General features: G+C 35.5%; 1 protein-coding gene across 1 annotated transcript in view; it reads left to right on the forward strand.

Annotated features, from left to right (window-relative positions):
- The first annotated feature begins 320 nt into the window (after positions 1 to 320).
- The window catches only part of si:ch211-281l24.3, an 80,491-nt gene continuing 67,194 nt past the window's right edge, over positions 321 to 13,617 (forward strand). Inside the window, exons 1-10 of the mRNA XM_042771754.1 lie at positions 321 to 716; positions 1,204 to 1,286; positions 1,467 to 1,586; positions 1,767 to 1,886; positions 2,212 to 2,322; positions 4,108 to 4,227; positions 4,688 to 4,798; positions 5,688 to 5,807; positions 11,016 to 11,135; positions 12,993 to 13,100. Of these exons, the coding sequence (XP_042627688.1) occupies positions 1,237 to 1,286; positions 1,467 to 1,586; positions 1,767 to 1,886; positions 2,212 to 2,322; positions 4,108 to 4,227; positions 4,688 to 4,798; positions 5,688 to 5,807; positions 11,016 to 11,135; positions 12,993 to 13,100 (980 nt within the window). The 5' untranslated portion in view covers positions 321 to 716; positions 1,204 to 1,236. The remainder of the gene's footprint in view (positions 717 to 1,203; positions 1,287 to 1,466; positions 1,587 to 1,766; positions 1,887 to 2,211; positions 2,323 to 4,107; positions 4,228 to 4,687; positions 4,799 to 5,687; positions 5,808 to 11,015; positions 11,136 to 12,992; positions 13,101 to 13,617) is intronic.

The raw sequence follows: 13,617 nt of genomic DNA on the forward strand, positions 1-13,617 counted from the left end.
GACATTGACGTGTTTGTTATATAGTGTACATTGAACATTCGAGAATGCAGAGACCAGAGTTGCCATGGAAAAACAATTCAAGTCTACCAGAGATTAAAATCTATTGATCTATTACAAAATAGGGCAATGTGAAAAAAAAAAAAAAATTATTCACATTATTCTATAAATATCTAATACACTATATATATCAGCGTGCCTGTACACAATATTTAAAACAGTTTAAATAATTAATAGAATGTTTTATAGGTTGTTGTGGTCCTTTTTAGTCACATGATGCGGCATCCTTGATGCCTGACGCACTAAGCAGAAAGCGAACTCCATTTTGTTCTTTCACACGTCTATGGGTTCATAATGATCTTTTCGGGAACAGGTAGGAGGAAAAGATAAATTCAGACCATCGGGATCTACTCTCATATTTGACTTTATTAAATGAAGATCAGTCACCAGACGAGAGAAAATATATAGAACTAAGGATATATAACGTTATAGCGCTTCTGAACAAAATGACCACGGAGAAGCGAAAGTGAAAGTAACTTAAAGACCTAATGTTAACTAAAAGCTCGTATCAGTGTTTCCGTCAAGCGTATTCAAAGGTTGTCATATTAGTATTTGTCAGTTGGAACAAGACTTTTAGCAGTTTATGAACCGTTTGTTTTTACATTTTAACACATTTGTCCAGTAGTTGTATCGACGTCAAGGCCATGGAGCTGAATAAGGTACGTAAACAGGAAATCAGAAGATTGCTGTTTTAATGCTTATTAAAAGATTATGACTTTAAATGTTTACATTTATGTATGTTGTGGGAATTTAATGTCCCTGATAGAAGAGAGTATAGTAAGATGAGGTAGTTTTCAGTTAGATTGTCATCAAGGCGAGGAAACCATTTTTGAGGTTGAAGTGACGTTATATTTTTAGCACAGCATACGCTTGTGCAGTAGAACGTTTCTGGAAAGCAAAGGTGTGTTTTATTTTGCAGTGCTCCCTCTGATTTTTCAAAGAAAGCTAGCCAGTGTGATTTGCTATTAAATGTTAACATTTACAGCAGCATGGGCAATTACCACGTGTTCTGTGCTGATTCACAGACATCTAGATCTGACACTTTTTGAATTTGTGGTCGAGTAACAAAAATTGTGAACTCAATTTTCCTCTATTTGATTGTTTTAGAATTTAAGCTGTTTTATATGTTATTTGTTTTTCCTCAAGAGTGTACACTTGAGATGACTGCTAAATGAGGCTATGGACACACATGAAGAGGAAGATGATGTGGGGACGATGGAGTGTGAACGGTAAAATATTGCAGTTTTACGATGTATTACACCTTCTTTATTTGTCAGTAGGTCTTGTGTAAATTGTGTCAAGAAACGAATACAAGATTATTTTTTACGAGTCATCACACAGTCCATGGTCTTTTTTTTCTTTTCTTTTTTAAAAATCATTTATCATTGACTACTTTTCTGCTTCATTTAATTAAGACCAGATAAAGCACCATCTCCATCACCTTCAGTCACATCTTTACAAAGTGACCAGTCACTGGATCGACCGATACTGTTCAAAGATGGATCTCAGAGTTTTCTGGCGATAGAAAGGTATGCTAATTTAGAACTGGAGTGCCAAACTCCTGTCGATTTATGACCAGAATGGAAAAATGTCATGTTCTTGTTCTTATAACTATTTTTCTCCAGACCCTTAAAAATTAGGTATAAATGCACATCATTTAAAAGTGTTAGTATTAAAATGATTATTTAAAAAGCCTTCCCCCACCAAAGGTTGAGACAAGGTCAGTCAACATCTCCAGCACCTTCAGTCATATCTCTACAAAGTGACCAGTCACTGGATCGACCAATAATGTTCAAAGATGGAGCAGAGCATAAAAAGAGGAATAAAAGGTGTGGTACTTGCATACATTTTCTCAATATAAATCCGTGTCTTGGTTTTGTAATTTATAGTTTTTCATGTAGTTTAAATTTAAATAATTTACTATAAGTATGCAATATTCCACTTGCATTTGTGCTGTTGTACTAAATTGTACTAAATAAACATCTTAAAACAACAACAACAACAACAAAACACTTATTGCTTGGCTTCTGCTCCACAACACTCACATACTTTGCTTTGAAACACTGCACATACTTTTGCATGACATGAATTGTAAGTTATTTGTTTTGGAAAGTAAGAACACACTCACTCACTTTTTCCCTCTTTGTTTCAAAGGCTGAGACCAGATAAAGCAACGTCTCCAGCGCCCTCCTGTACATCTCTACAAAGTGACCAGTCACTAGACCGACCGATACTGTTCAAAGATGGAACTCAGAGCAATGAAAGGTATATGAGGGATAAGAGTTTGGGTCCTTATTATGCATGCACTAGTTTACACAACAGATTTTGCTGGTGTGCTAATTTGATGGACAAATGCTATTTACTTACCCTGGTGTTTTTTTAATGCAGTATTCTTGACTTTTTCTCACCACAAAAGGAGAAATTTAAAAAACAAAATGCTCTCAGTCTATATAATGGCAGTGAACAGTGACCACATTCAAGGTTTAAAAAGGATGCAAAAGTATCACAGAATGATCCCATACAACTAGCGCTATATTTGGCAGATGTTCTGAAGAGATACAATAACGAAATTTAAATTGAATTGCAAATAATTTTTAGTGAATATCTTGACTTTAGAAGTTGGTCTGCTGTGCACGACTTGCTTTCATGACACTGTATAAACAGAGCAGTTCACTCTGGTGTGCCCAGAAAAAAAACATACAAGTGCGCCATTATAAGGAATTAAGATTGCTCAAAACACTACAAAAAACCCAAGACCATATCATCTTTTGTTCTCACTGAATCTTAATATTTAAAAATGCATTGTTTTTTGATTGAATCCGAAACGGCTTTTAAAACTCATATTGTTTATATAGGGGTCATGAACTGAGAAAACAAATTTCCCTTGCTCTTTTGACAAATAACAGGTTAATGTACTATAAAAACATCCTGTAAGTTTCTGAACTCAAAACTTTCTTGTTTGTTTAAAAACAGCTTTTATTGAATCCTAGCTCAGAAAACAACTCGTTTTGGAATGTGCCACTTTATGATGTAATAGTGTGGCTAAGTACCACCTCCGCAGGAGAAGATATTACCTGCTTCTGCATCACTGCCTCTTTAGCCCCGCCCACTGATACCCGCTTGTAGTAGGAGGAGAGAAAATACTAGAGAGACGCAAACACAGGATTACTCCATCAACAGAACCATACAGATGACATTACAAGATACTGTGTAGTGTAAATAGTGAAAAATAGTCTTTGAATTGCCTTCCGTGTGATCCTAACAAATCTACATTGGATGCGAGAGCGAATCAGTTTCTCTTTCAGGTCAGAAATGGCGCGGATGCTTGTATGTCAGAAATAGAGCGGGACATTAGTTTACTGTCAGGGATTTGTTGCGTCAATCCGTGCCACATCCAGTGTAGACAGAATCGCAGATTATAATGGGTTCTGTTGTCTATATTCGCATTGCGCTGCTCGCATCCGTTGTAAACATGGGGGGAATGAGCCAAGAGCTCCAGATTTCTTCAGTGAAACACTGTTTGTTTAGTTGCTTTACTTTGCTATGGATTAAATTTAAACAAGACAGTATGGCTTTTCAGAGGTACTGAAAGTAAATGATGTTGCAGCACTGAGTCTGACTAGAGTGGATCCAACAGTAACATCTCAACACATAAGTGTGAATAAATGTGCTTTTACCACTATTGCATTGTCTGTTCCAGACCGTTTGATATATACAGAGTATTTATACGTTTTTAACCCAAATGACTGTTACGGATAGTGTTTTATACGTTTTTAACCCAAATGACCCATGTTGTTTTCAGAGTACGTCACAGCAGTGTCCATCTGTTATTTTAATAAGCGAAACTGTTAGCCAATCATAGAAGTGGGCGTTTACTTGCTCATCTTGAATGGATAGAGCCTATAAAAACAGACCGTTCTGCAGAGAGTCTCAAAAACAGGATAGAAAATAGCTTTTAATTACTTTTAAATTATGATGGGTTTTTTTTAATGTAAAATCACACTTACATTATAAGTGAACCTCACACCAGTTTTTTTCTTCCCTTCAAAGGTTGAGACAAAGTCAAACAACATCTCCAGCCCCTTCATGCACGTCTCTACAAAGTGACCAGTCACTGGATCGTCCGATACTGTTCAAAGATGGAGCAGAGAGTTTCCTTAGCAATAAAAGGTGTGAGCACTTATAATTTCTGGTGGGATTCTTACAAGTTTGGGTATAAATACACTCATACAGTAGCAAGGGGTTGCATAGTAAAAAAAAAATGGACCACGTTATTGGAACTAGGGTAAGGTTCTAATTATATGCAGTTTGCACGCCTCTTATCTTGTACAGTATTTTAACATCAGGGTTAAACAATAATTAAACAACTAATTATTAACTATGACCTTTGCCTTAATAAACATCTAATTAGCTGCTTATTAATAGTTGGTAAGGTAGTTGTTATGTTTAGGTATGAGGTTGGATTAAGGGATCTAAAATATGGTCATGCAGAATAATGCATGAATATGTGCTCTATAAGTGGTAATAAACAGCCAATATGCTAGTAATATGCATGCTAACAAGCAACTAGTTCATAGTGAGAATTGATCTCTAAAGTGTTACCAACATCAGTTCTTTGTTTCTCCCAAAGAATGAGACCAGATAAAATAACATCTCCAGCACCTTCTTCTACATCTCTACAAAGTGACCAGTCATTGGATCGACCAATAATGTTTAACGTTGGAGCTCTGGGGAATGAAAGGTATGAGCATTCAAAGTTTCTGTTGGGATGCTCAAGTTTCAAGTTTTGGTAGAAATGTACTTGAACTTGGAGAAGTCATTATATGCAGTAGAGGTGTAACGGATTGTAGTTGAGTGTAGTTCAGTGATCCGTCTGGACGCAGACCCACAGTTCAGCACACATATATGCATATATATTTGTGGATTAATTGCAACGTATAATTATCATAGAGTTAAATTCTATCATTTGTATGTTTTTAAATCTTGACAATTAAAACATTCTAGCGCTTTAAAAACTTGTGCGCAAAAATAGCCGAAAGAGAACTCAATTCAGTATTCGCGCACTGTTACAGATAATGTTTCACTTAGCATGTGAACATAGAATTGAGTTATCTTTTAAAATACCCGTCTTAGCAAGAACTCTCATAAACAGAGACAGTTATGTCTTAAATGACTGTACATAGTTGAGAAAGAAATCAGATGTGTATGATTTTGGATATATTGGATCTGTAACTTAGGTCTTAAAGTGATGGCAGCCTGTGAATACCTGCTGCTGTCTATGTCATTAATGCTAATAAAACACAATCTGTTTTATTTAGATAGTGAACACTATGCAGTTATTTCACATTTGATTATCCCATTTTTGTACCTGTACTACTGATAGACTTTACTGATCTTTAACATTGTTCTATTGTATTTATCTATGCTTGTATTTTTTTCCTAAGTAATAAATAGAAAGCAATGTTATTTTTGGTGGAATTTTTTTTTTTTTTTTGCTGATCTGAAAAATCTCAAAAACCATAATATGATCTGAACCATGAGTTTTGTGATCTTTTGCACCCTTAATATACGCATTGCGTGCCTCTTATCTTGCACAGTATTTTAGCATCAGTTCTTTCTTTCCCCCAAAGGCTAAGACCAGATAAAGCAACATCTCCAGCACCGTCTTCTACATCTCTAAAAAGTGACCAGTCACTGGATCGGCCAATACTATTCAAATATGGTACACAGAGTATAAGGAGGAGTAAAAGGTATAATTTACACCCATGTCCTTTGACTAAAAAAGAAAACAATATTTTTGGGTTTGAGTAAATTAGTAAATTTTGTCTTATTTGACATTTTTTATCAGTCTGTTTCCTAAAAACTGTTCAGAAAGGTCTGAACCACTTCAGAAGCTCCACTGCAAGTGTTAATATTCAGTACTTAACAAAGGGTGTCCGCAGGGTCTTAAAAATTATTAGAAGCTGATAAATCAATTTAGAGAAAATTAAGGCCTTTAAAAAGTATTACAAAGTCTTAAATGCCATTTTCCAAGGTATTAAATGTTGAAACTTTATCTTTTCATTATGTATATTTGTCCGAATAGTGGGGTTCTGTGTAGTTTATTTATGGATTCCGACAAGATTTTACGTCATCTGTTCAGGTGCTCACTGACTGACTGCGCCGCTGCGTGATAGTGCGGGGCTTGTTGATCCCACTCTCGCTGAGTTTCTGACCATTACCGCATGCTCCCATCCGCTTCGGGATCTGTTGAGGAGCAAATCCTCCAACATCTTGTCAGTTGTCTCTCCTTACTTTTGACCCTCGATCAGTCAAATCTGACTTCTTCAGCTCGTGTTGGATGCAGGGTTATTGTTGTTTTTTCCATGAAATTGGGGTGCTTTTAAACTGTTGCCATGGGTTGATTTCCCCAGTGGGTTAAAGGTTTAAAAAAAATAATTTAATTTCATTACATTTGGTTGAAATGCTCATACTGAAACATTTTTGCATTCTACCTGTAATAAAACTGTGATAAATATTTTGGGCCGCACTAGTAGGAAGAATTTTAGCTGTGTTTATGATAAATGTGCATAACAGTGACTGTAAAATATGTATTTTAGGGATGGAAATAAAATTTTTATATTTGGGACATGGTAATTGCGTTACTTTTGGCTGTTTTTTTTTTTTTACTGACATGGGCTTGGGCATGCACAGTTAAAATGATGTAATAGTTGTGATCATTATTTTATCTTCCATGATCATTCAAACTCGATCAGGTGTGATCACGATCACTCTGTCAAGTCTGCATCAAATCAAGCACTCCATAATCACAGGTAAACTGCCTGATCAGTCAGGTGTTTGTCATGAGAAGTGTTCCATAAAAAAGCTATGGTTTGCAGACAGTTATAAGAGTTGATGTGACAAATCCATCTTTTGAATATACTGTGTAAACTCATTGCCCTGTTAGCTCAGAGAGCTTTATTTTCCCTCCTCAATAAGTTTTGTCAGTTGTTTTGTTTATTGGTCTAATTCTTGTTTCTTGGATTGCATTGGTTAGTCTCTCAATTTTCTTGTGCTTCGTTCCCCTCTTCTGAATTATGTTGTATTGATAAGGAGTTATCACAAAGTAGGTCTGTTTAGTTGTGCTATCCTACAATCAATATAAAGTAAATGTAAGTTAAAGTGTCGCTGATGTAACAGGTTAAAACTTGGAGTGGATGAGGTCTTAAAATGTATGGAAAGAGTCTTAAAAAAGGTCTTAAAAGGTATTCAATTTAACTCCATGACTCCTGTATATACCCTGTAACATGAACAAAACAATTACATATCCAGACACCTTGCAGTGAAACTCAATTTTTTTATAAGTTTAGAGGCATATTTAATTCTGTTGAAAAATGAAACAGAGTATAAGGTATGAAAACCTTTTTAAAAAAATCCTTTTTAAGGAAGAGTTTTCTTCTAATATCAACAAATGTGTTCTTGTATCACAGGCTGAGACCAAATAAAGCAACGTCTCCAGCGCCCTCCTGTACATCTCTACAAAGTGACCAGTCACTGGATCGACCAATACTATTCAAAGATGGAACTCAGAGCAATGAAAGGTATATGAGGGATAAGAGTTTGGGTCCTTATTATGCATGCACTAGTTTACACAACAGATTTTCCTGGTGTGCTAATTTGATGGACAAATGCTATTTACTTACCCTGGTGTTTTTTTTAATGCAGTATTCTTGACTTTTTCTCACCACAAAAGGAGAAATTTAAAAAACAAAATGCTCTCAGTCTATATAATGGCAGTGAACAGTGACCACATTCAAGGTTTAAAATGGATGCAAAAGTATCACAGAATGATCCCATACAACTAGCGCTATATTTGGCAGGTTTTCTGAAGATATACAATAATGAAATTTAAATTGAATTGCAACTTATTTTTAGTGAATATCTTGACTTTAGAAGTTGGTCTGCTGTGCACGACTTGCTTTCATGACACTGTATAAACAGAGCAGTTCACTCTGGTGTGCCCAGGAAAAACATACAAGTGCGCCATTATGAGGAATTAAGATTGCTCAAAACACTACAAAAAACCCAAGACCATATCATCTTTTGTTCTCACTGAATCTTAATATTTAAAAATGCATTGTTTTTTGATTGAATCCGAATCGGCTTTTAAAACTCATATTGTTTATATAGGGGTCATGAACTGAGAAAACAAATTTGCCTTGATCTTTTGACAAATAACAGGTTAATGTACTATAAAAACATCCTGTAAGTTTCCGAACTCAAAACTTTCTTGTTTGTTTAAAAACAGCTCTTATTGAATCCTAGCTCAGAAAACGACTCGTTTTGGAATGTGCCACTTTATGATGTAATAGTGTGGCTAAGTACCACCTCCGCAGGAGAAGATATGACCTGCTTCTGCATCACTGCCTCTTTAGCCCCGCCCACTGATACGCGCTTGTAGTAGGAGGAGAGAAAATACTAGAGAGACTCAAAAACACGATTACTCCATCAACAGAACCATACAGATGACATTACAAGATACTGTGTAGTGTAAATTGTGAAAAATAGTCTTTGAATTGCCTTCCGTGTGATCCTAACAAATCTACATTGGATGCGAGAGCGAATCAGTTTCTCTTTCAGGTCAGAAGTGGTGCGGATGCTTGTATGTCAGAAATAGAGCGGGACATTAGTTTACTATCAGGGATTTGTTGCGTCAATCCATGCCACATCCAGTGTAGACAGAATCGCAGATTATAATGGGTTCTGTTGTCTATATTCGCATTGCGCTGCTTGCATCCGTTGTAAACATGGGGGGAATGAGCCAAGAGCTCCAGATTTCGTCAGTGAAACACTGTTTGTTTATTTGCTTTACTTTGCTATGGATTAATTTTTAAACAAGACAGTATGGCTTTTCAGAGATACTGAAAGTAAATGATGTTGCAGCACTGAGTCTGACTAGAGTGGATCCAGCAGTAACATCTCAACACATAAGTGTGAATAAATGTGCTTTTACCACTATTGCATTGTCTGTTCCAGACCGTTTGATATATACAGAGTATTTATACGTTTTTAACCCAAATGACTGTTACGGATAGTGTTTTATACGTTTTTAACCCAAATGACCCATGTTGTTTTCAGAGTACATCACATCAGTGTCCATCTGTTATTTTTTAATAAGCGAAACTGTTAGCCAATCATAGAAGTGGGCGTTTACTTGCTCATCTTGAATGCGCCCTCCCTATAAAAACAGACCGTTCTGCAGAGAGTCTCAAAAACAGGATAGAAAATAGCTTTTAATTACTTTTAAATTATGATGTTTTTTTATGTAAAATCACACTTACATTATAAGTGAACCTCACACCAGTTTATTTCTTCCCTTCAAAGGTTGAGACAAAGTCAAACAGCATCTCCAGCCCCTTCATGCACGTCTCTACAAAGTGACCAGTCACTGGATCGTCCGATACTGTTCAAAGATGGAGCAGAGAGTTTCCCTTAGCAATAAAAGGTGTGAGCACTTATAATTTCTGGTGGGATTCTTACACGTTTGGGTATAAATACACTCATACAGTAGCAAGGGATTGCATAGTAAAAAAAAAAAAAAAAATGGACCACGTTATTGGAACTAGGGTAAGGTTCTAATTATATGCGGTTTGCACGCCTCTTATCTTGTACAGTATTTTAACATCAGGGTTAAACTAATAATTAAACAACTAATTATTAACTATGACCTTTGCCTTAATAAACATCTAATTAGCTGCTTATTAATAGTTGGTAAGGTAGTTGTTATGTTTAGGTATGAGGTTGGATTAAGGGATCTAAAATATGGTCATGCAGAATAATGCATGAATATGTGCTCTATAAGTGCTAATAAACAGCCAATATGCTAGTAATATGCATGCTAACAAGCAACTAGTTCATAGTGAGAATTGATCTCTAAAGTGTTACCAACATCAGTTCTTTGTTTCTCCCAAAGAATGAGACCAGATAAAATAACATCTCCAGCACCTTCTTCTACATCTCTACAAAGTGACCAGTCACTGGATCGACCAATAATGTTTAACGTTGGAGCTCTGGGGAATGAAAGGTATGAGCATTCAAAGTTTCTGTTGGGATGGATCAAGTTTCAAGTTTTGGTATAAATGTACTTGAACTTGGAGAAGTCATTATATGCAGTAGAGGTGTAACGGATTGTAGTTGATTGTAGTTCAGTGATCCGTCTGGACGCAGACCCACAGTTCAGCACACATATATGCATATATATTTGTGGATTAATTGCAACGTATAATTATCATAGAGTTAAATTATATCATTTGTATGTTTTTAAATCTTGACAATTAAAACATTCTAGCGCTTTAAAAACTTGTGCGCAAAAATAGCCGAAAGAGAACTCAATTCAGTATTCGCGCACTGTTACAGATAATGTTTCACTTAGCATGTGAACAGAATTGAGTTATCTTTTAAAATACCCGTCTTAGCAAGAACTCTCATAAACAGAGAGAGTTATGTCTTAAATGACTGTACATAGTTGAGAAAGAAATCAGATGTGTATGATTTTGGATATATTGGATCTGTGACTTAGGTCTTAAAGTGATGGCAGCCTGTGAATACCTGCTGCTGTCTATGTCATTAATGCTAATAAAACACAATCTGTTTTATTTAGATAGTGAACACTATGCAGTTATTTCACATTTGATTATCCCATTTTTGTACCTGTACTACTGATAGACTTTACTGATCTTTAACATTGTTCTATTGTATTTATCTATGCTTGTATTTTTTTTTCTAAGTAATAAATAGAAAGCAATGTTATTTTTGTTGGAATTTTTTTTTTTTTTTTTTTGCTGATCTGAAAAATGATCTCAAAAACCATAATATGATCTGAACCATGAGTTTTGTGATCCTTTGCACCCTTAATATGCACATTGCGTGCCTCTTATCTTGCACAGTATTTTAGCATCAGTTCTTTCTTTCCCCCAAAGGCTAAGACCAGATGAAGCAACATCTCCAGCACCGTCTTCTACATCTCTAAAAAGTGACCAGTCACTGGATGGGCCAATACTATTCAAAAATGTTACACAGAGTATAAGGAGGAGTAAAAGGTATAATTTACACCCATGTCCTTTGACTAAAAAAGAAAACAATATTTTTGGGTTTGAGTAAATTAGTAAATTTTGTCTTATTTGACATTTTTATCAGTCTGTTTCCTAAAAACTGTTCAGAAAGGTCTGAACCACTTCAGAAGCTCCACTGCAAGTGTTAATATTCAGTACTTAACAAAGGGTGTCCGCAGGGTCTTAAAAATTATTAGAAGCTGATAAATCAATTTAGAGAAAATTAAGGCCCTTAAAAAGTATTACAAAGTCTTAAATGCCATTTTCCAAGGTATTAAATGTTGTATTATCTTTTCATTATGTATATTTGTCCGAATAGTGGGGTTCTGTGTAGTTTATTTATGGATTCCGACAAGATTTTACGTCATCTGTTCAGGTGCTCACTGACTGACTGCGCCGCTGCGTGATAGCGCGGGGCTTGTTGATCGCTGAATTTCTGACCATAACTGCATGCCCCCATCCGCTTCCGCGATTTTTGTGTCCGCTCCCGCAAACATTCTAATATTGTATATAATTTTCGTGCATTAGGGCACCACTATCAATATGTGGGGTATTTAAATCATTTTGAATGAGCGCTCGCAGTCAGAGTTCACTTTCAATTTTAATTTCGCGATCGCACGCGCACTGTGTAAAGGGATCACATCTTATGATAAAAGATGTTTGTCAATGAGCTCGGGATCTGTTGAGGAGCAAATCCTCCAACATCTTGTCAGTTATCTCTCCTTACTTTTGACCCGTGATCAGTCAAATCTGACTTCTTCAGCTCGTGTTGGATGCAGGGTTATTGTTGTTTTTTCCATGAAATTGGGGTGCTTTTAAACTGTTGCCATGGGTTGATTTCCCCAGTGGGTTAAAGGTTTAAAAAAAATTAATTTCATTTCATTACATTTGGTTGAAATGCTTGTACTGAAACATTTTTGCATTCTACCTGTAATAAAACTGTGATAAATATTTTGGGCCGCACTAGTAGGGAAGAATTTTAGCTGTGTTTATGATAAATGTGCATAACAGTGACTGTAAAATATGTATTTTATGGATGGAAATTACATTTTTATATTTGGGACATGGTAATTGCATTACTTTTGGCTGTTTTTTGATCATTATTTTATCTTCCATGATCATTCAAACTCGATCAGGTGTGATCACGATCACTCTGTCAAGTCTGCATCAAATCAAGCACTCCGTAATCACAGGTAAACTGCCTGATCAGTCAGGTGTCTGTCATGAGAAGTGTTCCATAAAAAAGCTATGGTTTGCAGACAGTTATAAGAGTTGATGTGACAAATACATCTTTTGAATATACTGTGTAAACTCATTGCCCCGTTAGCTCAGAGAGCTTTATTTTCCCTCCTCAATAAGTTTTGTCAGTTGTTTTGTTTATTGGTCTAATTCTTGTTTATTAGGTTGCATTGGTTAGTCACTAAGTTAATTCTCGTGTGCTTCGTTCCTCACCTTCTGAATTATGATGTATTGATAAGGAGTTATCACAAAGTCTGTTTAGTTGTGCTATCCGACAATCAATATATAGTAAATGAAGTTTAAAGTGTCGAAGATGTAACCGGTTAAAACTTGGAGTGGAGATGAGGTCTTAAAATGTATGGAAAGAGTCTTAAAAAAGGTCTTAAAATGTATTCAACTTAACTCCATGACTCCTGTATATACCCTGTAACATGAACACAAAAATTACACAGCCAGACACCTTGCAGTGAAACTTTATAAGTTTAGAGGCATATTTAATTCTGTTGAAAAATGAAACAGAGTATAAGGTATGAAACCCTTTTTTTAAAAATCCTTTTTAAGGAAGAGTTTTCTTCTAATATCAACAAATGTGTTCTTGTTTCAAAGGCTGAGACCAAATAAAGCAACATCTCCGGCACCGTCCAGCACATCTCTGAGAAGTGACCAGTCACTGGACCGACCGATACTGTTCAAAGATAGAGCACAGATTATAAGGTAGGTTACAGAGTAATACGTATTTAAAACACACACACTTAAATTTAAACAATAATAATTAAACAATGTTTTACCAGTTTTTCCTCTGTTTTCGAAAGGACTGGTCATTTGTTTCTTACTGCATATGCACACACACAAAAATCACTTAGCTTTGTTCTTAAAATAGTCTCATGTTGTTTGATTAATTGGCCAGGGTGATAGATGCATTTGGCAAATTCTTAACCAATTAACTGGCATCATTAACCTTCCATAAATAAACACAATAAAATGCATGATCAAACAGACATGACAAAGGCCATTTTTTTTTAAAGACTTTGCTGGCTAAATTTTAAAAACACTAATGGATGATTCAAAATGCTTACCATAATTTAGAAGAAAAAATGTTTTAAACTTAGCATGTAAATGTTTATTTTACAAGTTATCTTTGTATGGTACATACAAATATGTAGCATAAATAGTTAATTATCAGTAAAGCAAAATTTGACATATACATTGTGTCAGGTACTGAAGCAGAAGA

The sequence above is a fragment of the Cyprinus carpio genome, chromosome A15 (assembly GCF_018340385.1).
Source record: "Cyprinus carpio isolate SPL01 chromosome A15, ASM1834038v1, whole genome shotgun sequence".
In the NCBI taxonomy this organism is placed as follows: Eukaryota; Metazoa; Chordata; class Actinopteri; order Cypriniformes; family Cyprinidae; genus Cyprinus; species Cyprinus carpio.